Here is a 15,679-nt window from a genome sequence, read left to right as displayed (position 1 = left end):
AATTTTTTTCTGGTATACTCTCAAAGAGCATAAACCCTTAAAAAAGGCTTTTGATATATATTGCTCACCTGTGCTGAAAAACACTTGTATTGCCTTAAAACTGTCACAAGCTATTATCTCCAAATGTTCACTTCTCATTATCCACAAAATGTATATTATTCTTTTAAATCTATGTCCACAGGAGAACAGTATCCTATTGTATGTGTGTGCAAACACATCCAGTATCAGGGAACCCAGCTAACCCAGGGACTCATTCACACTAAGCACACATTCTATCTCTGAACTACATCCCCAGCCCTCTATTGTCTCTTTAATCAGCCCATTACTACCTTAACAGTTGTATTTGTCAGTTGTTCTAATTTATTTTGCCTAGCATGAGTGACTTAACGTCCCCAAGCCTATGTTGCTTCATGTATAGACTTGGAACAGTAATAGTATATCTGCTTCACAGTTATGTGAGAATAGAATAACGTACATGGTACCAGGCACATAGTAGGCATTAACAGTAACTATTATTCTTAATAATATACTATAAGATTTGATATTCTTTTTACTCATGACTTTATCACGTACAATTCATAAGTAAAATTGGTAATCAGTGGGTTTGGCAATTAATACGTATTTATAAGTAATTATATATTTTTGTGCTTGATATTGAACCCATGGCCTCATGTATGTGAGGCCCAAGTGCTCTACCACTCAGGTATACCTGCAGTCCTCCAGTTATATTAATTTGCTATCTGGGTTAAGAGAGTTTTAAACCATTTGGGAAGCTTTTCTTGTTTCTACACTCTTGGATAGGAGTATTTTACAAAAATTAATATTTCAGTAAAGGGTTGCTTTTTATAATCAGCAAAGTAATCTACAAAATGTTCAGGCAGGAGGGAAAACAGTCATGTATTAGAATAGGGGATAAGGCAGCTGACTCTGTCATTGCTATGTGGGTCACAAGACAGAGGATGTCAAATTAACAACATACCACTCTCTCCTCTCTGATGCCTGTATCTGAGCAGATGTTAGACACGTTGATTAATTAGTGCCCACTTCTTTTAATTACTGTTATTCCTAGGGAGTGCAATTCACACAATGTACTTTCTTTTTAATTAATACTACCATCCCAAATTTTAACTTTAATGAAAGGGGCTAGAGTGATGGCTTGGTAGTAGAGAACTTGCCTTACATGCTGGAGGCCCTGGTTCTATCCTGGTACTGAAAAGATAAAAATAAAAACACATACATACATGCATTTATACACATATGTGTGTGTGTGTGTGTATCAATACATATTGATAAAATTTATTATCCAGTGTGTGTTAGGAGCTGTCTAGAAAAAAAATCATGAATTTAAATTTTATCTAAAAGCAATCTATGCATGAATACATTTAAACTATCACCTGAATCACTGAACTGAACACTGTATTGTAAAAGTATATAGCTTTTATTGAAAGATATCCAATTTCAGTTTCAAAGATATAGGCTCAAGGTTTGTTCTTTCTTATTGCAGAAACTCTGCTAATACAGCATTCATAATTTTCACAAAACCCTAGAAAGCTCTTCCAAATGAAGTTTTCCAACCTACTCAACAAAACATATCCACATTCTGATGTTCATTTCAGTAGCATTTGTCTCTGTGAAGCACATCAAAATCATTCAAACATCAAATTGCTGATCTGATAGAATGATTTATTTTCCCATTATAGGAATGTCATGAGTGACTTATTTTGAGGTATGTTTCTGAGCTATGAAGGACATCTATTAGAAAGCTCCACACTTGAAGGTTTCTGTTTAGGTGATAACATTTTATGGCTGGACAGTCTCTGCAGGCACCAAATTCCCTGTTGTATCCAACTGCATACATTTACAGGTGCATGCAGACACAGGACATTCTGCATGATCCCTAAAAAAAAAAGGTCAAATAACAGTTACAATTCCAAACTATATGTATGTGCACATATTTATCTATATCTATGTATCTTAATGAAAGTTTTGAAAATGGCATTTGAAAAAAAAACAGAAAATTAAAACCCAGAGGGACAAAACATTACAAAAATTAGAAATATCTGCCAGGCTAAACTTGAGGAAGTTTCTGAACTGCTTTATATATAGCAAGATATCTCACAGTTGTAAAAGTGGTAAGAATGCTCAGATTCTAAATTAAAGCCAATGAAACAATGACAGGTACATACGACCACTGGAACCATTCAAAACAGAAGTTAAGTTTGGTTTAGAAATTCTCCATTACATGAGGTGTTTACCTCTTATATACCAAGGTCACTTAGAAAAGAACTGACATAGCAGTTTGGTATATGTCATATTTATAATTCAGTTACATGAAAAATTATGGAATATTCAGTCAGCTGCAAAAAACTGTAAACATTTCCTCTCCCCAAATAAAGTTAAGTAATGCCACTAGTTTAATATACATAAAATTAATTTTATAATTTAAGGTTACCTGGCTCTCTAATGATGAAAATGTAGCTAATTATCTGTTAAGAGTAAAAAAGAAATCCATCCTTTCATTATACATTAACAGTATATAACAATAACAATAATACCCTAAACTACTTAAAAGATTGTCTACTTTCTATCCTGTAACTCCAAGTTTATAAAAGAACTGTACTGATTACCTGAACCAACTAAGCATATGTCCAGCATGCCCTCCATGCCTGCAATTGTGACACCATGTAAACCAGTTGTTAAATTGAGCTAATTTTTTGTCCTTGCTCAAGTCCACTTTTTCATCTGATTTGGATCCTCCTATAGGAAAAGAAAAATATCTTTATTAACTATATCACAATATTTTAAGTTTCTTAAATGCTTTTTCTAAGACTATGTTTCACATCATGTTGAAATAGCAATATTGATGCTGTTTAGATTAAATAAATGTTGAGCAAAAGGGGTTGTCTTACATTTTTAATAGTCCATACAAAAGAAAAGTATAAATTTTATCAAAACCAACTATAAAACAATGAGTTACAGCTTTACAACAGCTTAAAATATTTCCATAAATAAAACATCAAGCTTATTTTATACATGAGTTTTGCCAACAGTGAAGGGACATCTCATCTATATAAACTCTTTCAAACAAGAAACTTCCCACTGTACTTCATGAGGCAGATTTAACTTTGCTAACAAAAACTAGACAAAGATAACACAAGGAAGGAAGATTATAGATCAATCTCTCTCCTGAAAAGACAAAAATCCTTGGTAAAATGTCAGCAATAAGAATCTTACAATATCATAATCCTATGATTTAGCAATTCTACTTCTAGGTAAATACATCAGAGAAGCTTTTCTACTTCTCAAAAGATGACCTATAAGAATGTTCTTAGCACCACTATTCATAATAGTAAAAATCTGGAAATAACTCAAATGTTCATCAATAAAAGAATGCAAAAACTGTGTTAGAGTCCTGAATAAAATACTCAGTATTGAAAAATAAACCACAGATATATTCATTTATAAAATAAAATAAAAAACTGAAAGTCCAAAACTGGGCTTAAAAAGGCAAGTAAGAGAATTAATTCTGTATATAATTTATATAAAATTCTTAACATAAGCAAACTAAACATGATAAAATTGTACATTCAAGCTGGAGACTGATTAACATGCAATTTAGTATGGTGGCTACCTTGGGGGAAGATACAAGATAGAAGACAGGGAAGAATGATCAAAAGTATTGGTATAGACAGTGACAAACAAAGGAGGGGATCTTAATATTTGATTCATTATAGTTCATGATAAATACACTCCTATATATATTATACACAGTTTACAAAAATTTAAGGAAAAATGCATAAGAGTATTTATACATGTACATGACCATACATCATTATGTAAGTTTTAGTGTTCTTAAAATGCTCACTCTACTGATTTTGGCTAACTTGGATGTATTTTGTTCTAAAACCACAAATCAAACCAAACTATTTTAAGGACCCCCCCCCATAAAAATTAGAGACCAAAATAGAAAAATATTAAATAAAACTGTTAGGTCTAATTAAAGCAAACGTAACCTACTAAGACATACTGCACAGGAAGCTATAATCAAAATTTCCCTCAGACCACTGCTGGTCACACTTTAATGACCACAGAAATAGTCTTAAGAGTCAAGGAGTCTTTCTAAAAGTATTCATTTTCAATTATGATATGAAGGTGAAAGAATGTAGAAGTACTGCTTAAGATGTAAGTACACTGAAATTATTCTTAACATCTTATCAACAATTAACATTGAGAGGGGAAAAAAGAAAAGGGGGAAGAGAAAGAGAAAAATATTGATACTATAGAGCATTATTTTATATCTTTGTGTAAAGCTTTCATGAGTGAGTTTCACTTCGTTTTTGTAACTTCTAACATACACAGAAAACAGACTGAGTCTGGAGTAGGCTAATTCTTAGGTTTTTCTAATGAAACTGGAAATACTAAGGTCTACCCCACTAAAAAGGGAAAGGGTTCTTTTTTAAGATCAAGTGACTTCAAATTTGAAAAGATCTATAACAAATTATGAGAAGTACTAGAAAATACTGAAGAGAAAGCAGAGTTTTACTTATGCACTAATAAGAAAAATAAAAAGAAAACCAGCATATAATCCAACTTTTAACAAATATGTTACCATTTAGAAGTTAAGTTCTATAAGGGCAGAGATTATTATATTTGTTCATTGTAATGTATCTACTACTTATAACAGTATATACTAATAAACAATTATTAAATAATGTTTAAAATTTATAGTCTTTATAAGAATGTTACTTAGAACTATTTCAACAGAGTTCTAGCCTTCAATATACAACTGAATACAAAACTATGCAACTCTCAGTTAAATAACCTCATGGAAATTCTAATTATTTGGATTATGAAACATGATAGGCAGATGCACCAGAGAGATTTGATTGCCTGCACTTTTAAACTTCCATGAAACAGTATTTGATTTCTATTGGTTCCTGTTTTATTTTGGAAATAGGATTCTTCTGATGAAAATATGCTTTTCATTCTCTAATTAACATGTTTCGGCAATATCTTTGAAGATCATATTCAGGCTCCCCCTAAATTTTCCTACAATAATCCTATCACTCTATTTCCTAGATTCTCATCATACTGAAATGCTTGGTACTTCCCATATACTTTCTGTACTTATACTTATTATTCTCTTTATCCTAGTTCATATTTTTTAAATCTTAGTCTATACCTAGAAAGTATTCCCCAAAATCTTCACATGCATAAATCTACCAAAAGATAAAGGACCAGTTTAGTGATACCTTCATCCTGAAGCTTTCCAGATTATCATTCATATAAAAGTAATATTTATCTCTTTCAAAATGTCTAACATTTTCTTAATATAATATTCCCTATCCAAATTGGGGGGCGGGGGTAAAGTGTGATTCAAAATTCAGAATGAATTTTTTAGAGTTTAGAAATATAATTAGTAAGTATATTTTGTGTAATACACCCAGTGAAGTGGAAGTCTGAGGTAGCAATCTGTGATCAAAAACATAAGCATTTCTTTTGCGGGGAGGGGTACTGGGGATTGAACTCAAGGGTACTTGATCACTGAGAAACATCCCCAGCCCTATTTTGTATTTTTGAGACAGGGTCCCACTGAGTTGCTTAGAACCTTGCTTTTTGCTGATGCTGGCTTTGAACTCGAAATCCTCTTGTCTCAGCCTCCCGAGCCACTGGGATTACAGGCATGCACCACTGCGTCCAGCAAACATAAGCATTTTTACAGTGAAAAATACAAATATTTACAAAGAGAAGCAAAAATCTTACTAGCTTCATGTTAATTCTGAAAAGTTTTGTTGCCAAATGAGATTATTGTAAATTCATTTTTTAAAAAATCCTCTGCAGGGCTGGGGATGTGGCTCAAGCGGTGGCGCACTCGACTGGCATGCTCGGGGCGCTGGGTTTGATCCTCAACACCACATAAAAATAAAATAAAATATGGTGTCCACTAAAAACCAAATATTAAAAAAAATCCTCTGCATATTTAGATCTTTCTATAGATTTTAGAATAACAGATGAAGAACAGTGTACCAGGACTTCTTTTTAGAACACATGACTTCTTCTTTTATATTAGTTATCTATGCTTACTGTACACCATAAGTTCCATGAAGGATTTCACCTTGTTATATGTTTTAACATATTTAGTAAAATAAGTACTCAAATATATATTACATAAAGAATTTATTTCTGAAGCATATCTAGATAAACTTCTGAAACACACATGGAAAAATGTTAAGATCTGATAAATCTGAGTATTTATTATTACACTCTACAACAGAGAGTTGAAATGTTTTAAAATTTTATTTTAAGTTCTAGAAAATTATTATCTTTTCTTATTTCAAAAATAGAAAAGACCGAAAAGCTAATGGAACAGCACTCAGGTGTCAATAAAAGGCAAATAATCCTTATCTCCTTCTTATGGACCAGAAGATGTACTAAATTTAACTATTTCTATATGTCAGTTCACATACATATATGCCTTATTTATTGTACACTTTATTTCCTTGTTCTTTAATTGTAGTAGATATTTTAAACTGTTATTTTTTATTAGGATTAGGCAGGCCTAAAAAACTGTTAGCATGCAAAGAACAGAATAAAAACTCTTGGTTAAAATTTAAATAAAAATGTACATTTAAAAATATTACTTATTGTTTTCACTTTTTAATAAAAGGCATCTAGACTGAAAAATAATTACTCAGCCAACAATGCCAGTCAGACTTTCACAGATATTAATATAACAATAAAGTAGACTACATACATGAATAAGTAGTAGAGAATTATGAAATATCAAGGCCAGTAAGAATCACTAGCCCAACACTTTTATATTAAAGAATGCTAAAGTAACTGAATGTCACAAGGTGAATATAGAATTAGTACTAAAACAGACCTTATGACATCTAATTCTTTATTTATTATACCAATGTTGCAAACATCTAAAATGTTTTTGATAAAATTTTAGCCACAGTATTATTTCCAAGTTATTGAATAGCTGGAGTATTCCCAGCCACTGGTATATCGTGGTCAATTCTCTACTATTATCAAGAAAATTTCCATGTGTTTACTATAAATAGTAAAAAACAATTTCTAACCATTTAAAATCAAATTCATTTAGTAGGTAATTAAGAAACAGGAACAGCACCAAAACCCAGAACTCAAGGGACATGAGATTAATTTTTTCTCTATGTCTTTCTCAGGTCGTTTCCAGGATGAAATAAGAAATGTTAAAAGCTGGGTGCAATGACACACACTTATACCCTCCACTACATGGGAGGCTGAGGCAGGAGAAATGCAAGTTTGAGGCCAGCCTGTACAACTTAGCAAGAACCTGTCTCCTTGACAACTGCCCCCCCCCTTGCAAAAAAAAAGCAGGTGGGTAGCTTGGAATGTAGCTGCAGTAGAGTGCTTGCCTCGCATATGCAAAGCACTGGGTTTAAAAAAAAATGACAAAAAAGCTATGAGACTATCAAAAGCTCCTTAGAAATACAAGGTATTTGTTAATAGATGTGGGCACACTGTTTTTTGAACATGAAATATGAAAGAATTGATATTAGTGGAAATAGCATGGTATACTTGAGATTACTTCATATTTAAGCTTTTCTCACAAATTTTAGATTTGACAGCATTTATGAAATTACCTGAGATATCATGGATAAAGATTTTAAAAATTTTTTTAGTTGTAGATGAACACAATGTCTTTATTTATTTTTATGTGGTGCTGAGGATTGAACCCAGTGCCTCACACTTGTGAGGCAAGCGCTCTACCACTGAGCTACTCCCCCAGCTCCAGATTTTACTTCTTATGTACAGATTTTATAAATCAGAAGGACCACAAAGGCTTTCAAACCAGTAAAATGCCCTTTCTTAGAAATAATACAAATTCAAGCTAGTATGTATTTTATTTTCAGTATTAAATTACGTAGGAAGAGTTTAGACTGAGAAAAATATCTTGTAGAATTATGTCATACCAGGACAGCTAGAAACAGGTGTTCCCATATTAATGAGGCAAAGTGCACATCGAGGAAGGGGCTTTCGACAGCCAGGGCAACTTGTGACTTTAGATTTTGTTGGTGAGCCACTCACACCATACTGACTAAAACCTCTGCCCTGATGAGGCACAGATGAACAGCTGTAGGAGATTGACTTGCCACAGAAATTACAACTCACAAACACCTATAAAACAAATGAAAGGAGAAATAAATGTAATGCAAATCAATGGAATAAGTTTGATGCAAGCATTATTTTAAAATAATTTTTTAAAACTTTTATATTGCAAAATGATTTATCTGCTAAGTTTGACTAGCTCTCATTTAAAATTTCTACTTACTTTCATTATTTGGGTACTTCCTTTCTGTTAGCTTTTCTAGTTATATTCTTCCTAATGTTATTGATATTAGTGGAAAAACCCAACAACTTTAGATTCCAACATTTTAGAATTAAAAAGGACATTAGAATTCACATTGGGCCACTATGAAATATCCCAATATGATTTCTAAACCAAAATTCAGTATCTTCTGAACAAAATTTCCTTACAAAGAAAACAGTCTGTTCCGAAGATAAAAAAGGAGTTAAGGATTATAGAATGGTAAATTATTAAAATTTTGGAATAAAAGCAATAGAAGCTATTCATTTGCTTTTATAATAAATTCCTCAGTTCTTAATCACTTACATAGATTAGTAACATATACGATATAATGCTATTTTACCAGGACTTTGGTTGTCTTAACATAAGCACACCAATTTGTCAATTTCCTAAAATAAGAAAATAGCACCATCCAGTGCTCACAATGAGGATAACTTAATATATAACATGAATGAAAATACAGATGTTATCGTGCCACATGTCTTATAGGATAACCAATCTCATGTTTTTTAAACTAGTGCTTAAATAAAAATATTTCCATGAGCAATCAGACATATAAATATATGTACACAGTCTTAAAATGAAAATTACTCAAATCTACCTCTACTGCACATAAACAGGACAGAAAAAAACCACAGATTTCTAAGATCACATAATAATTTAGACATGTACTGAAAAGTTCTAGACAGTCCTAGGATTTAGGTTTTCCTAAGATCCTCTGAACCTGCTGTGGTTTGCTCTATTTCAGGCCACCTCAGATGATTATCAGGAAACAGGAGAACCAAAGAATATGAAGACCATTTTCAGGAAGTGGGAGAACCAAAGAATAGGAAGATCATGAATAAAGTGCAGTCTAGATTTCACCAATGGAAACAATATAAGCAAAAGAATGAGCTACTAATAATTTATTAAACTAAATTCTAAACTGTTACCATTTGATACTTCACAAACAATATACTTACCTGTGCTAAAGGCTTGGAACTGGGATCCAACTTACTTCTGTGAATATCAAATTCAGCTCGCTTATGCCAAAACCTCCATGCATCTAATAAATTCCTATAATTCTCAATCCAGTATTGAACCCTTTCATCTTTAAGAACATCTAAAGGTGAACCCTAAAAGAAAACACAAATTATTTCAAATTGTTCAAAAGATTGTGGTTTAAACCAGGGAATTCAGGGTGTCATGTGTGTATGAGCCACACAGAAGACACAGGCCTCCTTTTTGCCAAAAACTGACTCCTACAGAGAACAGAGATAAAATAATGGATGAAAGCTCCATTAATTTACTTTAAGTGGTCTTCACTAATGATATGAATGTGCAGTGTTCTTACCATACTTGGTCAGGGAAGTGTTATTCTCTTTTAGTTGAGTTTAAGGAGTCAGGAGAAAACAATTCACCTTCTTGGTTGAAGGCAATAAACAGTGATGAGAATACCTTTTGTCCCAACTATTAAAACCCCTGGATTCACAAATCCTTTTTACTACCTTCTTTAAATACAGACCAAAATTGCTTAATATGTAAACTAATACTGAGCCTTGTCCTTATCTAGCAAAGTACTGTGACAATGAAATGCTGCTTTTGAACATCTATTAACTGTTAAATCTGTCTATTCCATTCTTTTTCTTGCCTTCAATTAAAACATACATTTGTTGCCTTAAAATAATAAGGAAGGGAGGAAACTAAACCAAACATTTTCTTAGCTTTTTCACCCATAGGCCACAGTAAAAATCAGCAATTTGGTTTTTCTTAAGAATTGTTCTCATTAAAAACTTCAGTTTCTTGTGCGTAAGAATTTTCCTAAAGCTGTATTTTCCTTGGTTGCTATGACTTTCACACTGCATTGGTGCTTCCTTTGGGTTTTCACATAAGACTGTTAGCCCTGTCCAAGACTGTCTCCTACAATTCACAACACAGAGAAATACTGAAAGACTCTACTTCCAAGGACACATTGAACGTTAATTTGAAACCTAATTTCTCCAGTGTTACTAAAAGGCCAGGCAGAAAAGTAAAGTGTTAGAGAAAATTTAGCAAATACTTTACTTACAGAAAAAGGGTGTAAACCTGTAACAGCTAATACAATCGATCTTTAGATATTTAATCAAAAATAGTATACCTTTCATTTATTATATATCAATTCTCATTTCCACAGTTAAATTTAGCTAAAAGAACATGTAAGAAACTCTTGATAATTCATTTCATAAAGAAAGAAGATATCTACTCTAATCCTAAACATGGCCAACTAAGCAGGACTAAGTGTTAAAGTAGCACATTATCTCAGGTTTAAAATTTTTTTTTTCCACAGAAAAATTAGATAGCTTCATATCCTCTTCTATTCCATGACAATAAGGATTACGCCAATTAGAATGTGGTCAATTCATATTTGTCAAGTCTTCTCTAGTTCTGCCTTGACAAGCTTAAAATCAAGTTACATCATGATCTACAGAGGAAACTAATAGAGTTTGAGCCTGACCAAAATAGAAGGAGTTAAAAAATACCTTGGGCTTTCCACAGATTCCTAAGAAAATATAAGTTCAAAGTGATCAGCTAGTAACTCCACTTCCAAAATAATGAACATTTACCAAAAAGAAAAAAAAAATAATATCATTTACACAAGGCCTAATAGTCAATGAAGAAACCACTAGGCAATGAATTAATAAATGTAGTTCAAACTAAAGGAAAAAGGGAGTCAACAGAAATTAAACTAAAATAGCCCATATGTTAGCAAAGACTAATGCAGCAATTTCAAAGAAATTGTGTTCAAAGACTTAAAGGAAAATAGTACTTAAGTGAATAAATACGGAATCTAAGCTGAGAAATGTAAACTATGACAAAATTGAAATTCTACAACTAAATAACTAAAATTGAGAATTCCCTGAAAAGTTTGATAGCAGACAGGAGGTAAGAGAAGAATGAATAAACAAATCAACAGAAATGATTCAATTTGAAAAACAGAGGCAAAGAAAAAATAGACAGAAGGAAAATAGACAGAACCTCAGGCATCTAAGGACAATAGTAAATGGTTTAAAATATGCAGAAGAGTCCAAGTAGAAAAAGAGAATAAGATTGAGGCAGAAAAAATACTTAAAAAAAGAATGCTTCAAAATTTCCCAAATCTGATGAAAAATATTGACTTTCAGATCCAAGAAGCTCAGTCAATTATTAGCAGGATAAAAAAGATCCACAATAAGGCACATCAGTGTCCCACTGCTGAAAGAAGCCCAAGGAAAAATGAAAGATCACATATAAGAAAACAAAAATAATTGACTTCTCATCAGAAATGCCAGAGGCCAGAATAATATGAAACCAATAACTTTTATTTTTTGGTACTGGGGATTGAACTGAGAGGCATTTAACCACTGAGTCACATCCTCAGCACTTTTTATTTTTAATTTTTGAGGGTCTCACTAAGTTGCTTAGGGACTCACTAAATTGTTGAGGATGGCTTTGAACTTATCATCCTCTCACCTCAGCCTCCCAAGTCATTGGGATTACAGTATTAGGTCATTGGGATTTCAGGTGTGCACCACTGTGCCTGGCTGAAACTACATCTTTAATGTGCTAAAGGAAAAAAACAGGTAAACTAGATATTTTCAGCTAAAATTAAAGAAAAAAAAAAGAGAGAGAAGCCATTACTTGTATTATAGGAAATCCTAAAGAAAAAGACCAAAGGAAAATTATAGTACATGAAACTCATTTCTACAGGAGGAATAATAAATGCCAGGAGTATTTAAATAAAATATTTAATTAAAAATGAATTAATATTTAAATTAAAAAGTCTATTTCCTGTCTTCTCATGATTTATTATAAGACAAATGACTGCTAAAAGGAAAAACAGTAACATTGTAAGATGGAGTCTATAATATATGTATAAATTAAATATTTGAGTGTAGGACAAAGGAGAAGGTATGTAAATGAAATTAAACTATTGTAACACTTGTTAATCTCCAAGTATATAGTAAAAGAAACAGCCAAGTTTGGGGTAAGAACAGAAAAGGGTGCAATAGGAAGAATGACTTGTCAGGTGTGAAGTGTGAAATGTGAAATGTGAAGTATGGTGTAATACTGACTTTGATGATTAAGGATACATATATGAGACCTCAGGTTAATCTAACCTTAACAAAAATATAATGAAAAGGGGTATAGCTTAAAAGCCAGTAGGGGAAATAAAGTGAAACACAAAAATATTCAACTAACCCAAAAAAGGCAGAAAAGGAAGACAGGAACAAAAGGAAAAAGCAAATGAAAACAAATAGTAAGATGGTAGACTTAATCTTGACCATATAAATGTGAATGGAGGGAACATTCCAATTAATAGATGGCATTATCAGACTTTTTTTTTTTTTTTTGGTACTGGGGATTGAACCCAAGGGCACTTTACCACTGAACTTCATCTCCAGCCTCCCCACTTTCTAAAAAATTTTATTTTAGACAGGGTTTCATTAAGTTGCCAAGGGCCTCGCTAATTTGCTGAGGCTGGCTTCGAACTTAAAATCCAGGCTGCCTCAACCTCCCATATTGCTGGGAGGTTGCCTGTCCACACTAGATTTTATAAAAGCAAAACATTGTTATTTACTACTTACATTTTAAATATATTTTATTAATTAATAAGAAGTTACTGGAGCTGCAGTTGTAGTTCAGTGGTAGAGCGCTTGCCTAGCATGTATGATACACTGAGTTCAATCCTCAGAACCATATAAAAATAAAAAAATAAACGTACTGTTTCCATTTACAACTAAAAAAAAAAGTTACTAACCCATTTACACTCTGTAGTCAACAAATTTAAAAGCTAGAATCTTATTTCAGTTAAGAAAAAAAATGTTAAAGGATACCTTCTTTCAGAGGCAGTATCTTGATACCATATGCAAGTTTACTAGTTTACTCTAGTTTATGGGCCAGCACTTGAACATGTTCACAGGAAGGTAGCATGCGGGAGTAGGCATTTTACTATGTTTACCCAGTACAGAGCACAACTTCATATTATGTAAAAGGAAGAGGGCAAGAAAAAGTATTGATCCATGAAAGGACAAATTAGCTAGAATATTACAGGAAATTTCAGGGAAAGAATCAGAACACACTTCCAACAAAAGTAAAATAGAGGGCAATCTTTGCCAGGAATCTGGTTTTAACCACCAGACAATAAAAGCTGACGGAAAATAAATAAACAAATACATAAATAACACTGATAATAAAAAGGGAAAGTGAGAGTTAAGAGAGCTGTGGTACTACTTGCCTTTGGTACTCTGGATGAGACTGCAAGACAAATCAGGGAAAGGGTATCTCTCTCTCTCTCTCTCTCTCTTTTTTTTTTTTTTTTTGGTACTGGGGGATTGAACCGAGGGGTGCTGTAACACTAAGCTTCATCTCCAGCCTTATTTTATGTTTTACAAAGAGACAGGGTCTCACTGAGTTGCTTAGTGCCTTGCTTTTTCTGAGGCTGGCTTTGAACTTCCCTCCTCCTGCCTCAGCCTCGAGCCTCCAGGATTATAGGAGTGCACCACCATGCCTGGTTGGCTATCTCGTTTATAGAAGGTATAGTTCAGTCAACAACTGGAGAAACTGAAGAGAAGTTTCCCTATTCCATTTTAACTTCACATAAGTTCAGACAAAGTCATGATTGGTACTTCCCACAGTCAAAGAAAAAGGTGGATAACCCAATAAGGAGACTTAGGGACAGTAAGCTAACTCGCAAGTCCACAGTACATCATCTGACGAGGTTGAAGCTAAATGCCTTCCAAAAATCCCAAGCAAGCAAAAGTGCATACTTACTTTCAATTGAGGGAATACAGAATATACACAATGTAGTTTAGCTTTTTTTGAGGTGGTGGTTACCAGGGATTCAACTCAGGGGCACTTAACTGCTGAGCCACATCTCCAACCCTATTTTTTATTTTATTTAGAGACAGGGTCTCACTGAGTTGCTTAGAACCTTGCTTTTTGCTGAGGCTGGCTTTGAACTTGTAATCCTCCTGCCTCAGCCTCCAGAGCTGCTGGGATTACACATATGTGACACCATGCCTGACAAACCACGTTTTTTTTTTTTTTTTTTAAGCTGCTGTCAATCTGCACTAACCTGTAACATGCAGTAACTTGCCGTCTGGACATCTCCAGTTCTATCAACATAACTCTCCATTAAGTCCACTCCATCTTTAGTAAGACCAGTAAGCAAAATTCCTTCCAAATTTCCAGCCTCTTTCATTTCATTGGTCAACTTTTCGATGTATCTATTTAACTGAAAAATTCAAAGTGATTTTTCTGAAGTAACCTGTTTCACTACATATTCTGTACTTGAAAATTACTACACACGAAACAATTTCATTCCTAATGAAAAACATCTTAAAACAAAAGCCTTTGTCAAAAGCCAGCTATGTACTCTCTCAAGAAGTCTACATCTATTCCAATCTTCAATGCAGTATCCATATGCACTTAAAATATTTTTAAAAGCAAGACATTTACTGTATTCTGAAAAGTTATTTTATTTAAAAACTATGGATGGTTTACTATTTTTTAAAGAGTATTGTCCCCATTTTAATCTGCAGAGTTCTTGTTTTCTACAATGGCAATATGAAACCTAATCACAGACTCTTAAACTTTTTTTTTATTGGTTGTTCAAAACATTACAAAGCTCTTGACATACCAAACTTCATACATTAGATTCAAGTAGGTTATGAACTCCCATTTTTACCCCAAATGCAGATTGCAGAATCATATCGGTTACACATCCACATTTTTACATAATGCCATATTAGTAACTGTTGTATTCTGCTACCTTTCCTATCCTCTATTATCCCCCCTCCCCTCTCCTCCCATCTTCTCTCTCTACCCCATCTACTATAATTCATTTCTCTCCTTGTTTATTTTCCCATTCCCCTCCAAACCTCTTATATGTAATTTTGTATAACAATGAGGGTCTCCCTCCATTTTCATGCAATTTCCCTTTTCTCTCCCTTTCCCTCCCACCTCATGTCTCTGTTTAATTTTAATCTTTTCTTCCTGCTCTTCCTCCCTGCTCTGTTCTTAGTTGCTCTCATTATATCAAAGAAGATATTTGGTATTTGTTTTTTAGGGATTGGCTAGCTTCACTAAGCATAATCTGCTCTAATGCCACCCATTTCCCTGCAAATTCCGTGATTTTGTCATTTTTTACTGCTGCGTAATATTCCATGGTGTATAAATGCCACTTTTTTTTTATCCATTCATCTATTGAAGGGCATCTGGGTTGGTTCCACAGTCTAGCAATTGTGAATTGTGCTGCTATGAACATGGATGTGGCAGTATTCCTGTAGTAGGCTCTTTTAAGGTCTTCAGGGAATAGTCAGAGAA

General features: G+C 33.2%; 1 protein-coding gene across 2 annotated transcripts in view; it reads right to left on the bottom strand.

Moving 5' to 3' along the window:
- Positions 1-1,441: 1,441 nt before the first annotated feature.
- Mios (meiosis regulator for oocyte development) overlaps positions 1,442-15,679 on the bottom strand; it is a 35,248-nt gene continuing 21,010 nt past the window's right edge. For both annotated transcript variants that reach the window (XM_026391560.2, XM_026391559.2), the window contains exons 8-12: positions 14,430-14,588; positions 9,319-9,471; positions 7,962-8,166; positions 2,628-2,757; positions 1,442-1,897 (exon numbers count right to left, since the gene is read on the bottom strand). In XM_026391560.2, the coding sequence (XP_026247345.1) occupies positions 1,801-1,897; positions 2,628-2,757; positions 7,962-8,166; positions 9,319-9,471; positions 14,430-14,588 (744 nt within the window). In that variant the 3' untranslated portion in view covers positions 1,442-1,800. The remainder of the gene's footprint in view (positions 1,898-2,627; positions 2,758-7,961; positions 8,167-9,318; positions 9,472-14,429; positions 14,589-15,679) is intronic.

This window comes from Urocitellus parryii, chromosome 3 (assembly GCF_045843805.1).
Source record: "Urocitellus parryii isolate mUroPar1 chromosome 3, mUroPar1.hap1, whole genome shotgun sequence".
Classification (NCBI taxonomy): domain Eukaryota; kingdom Metazoa; phylum Chordata; class Mammalia; order Rodentia; family Sciuridae; genus Urocitellus; species Urocitellus parryii.
This window is presented reverse-complemented; position numbering and strand designations above follow the sequence as displayed.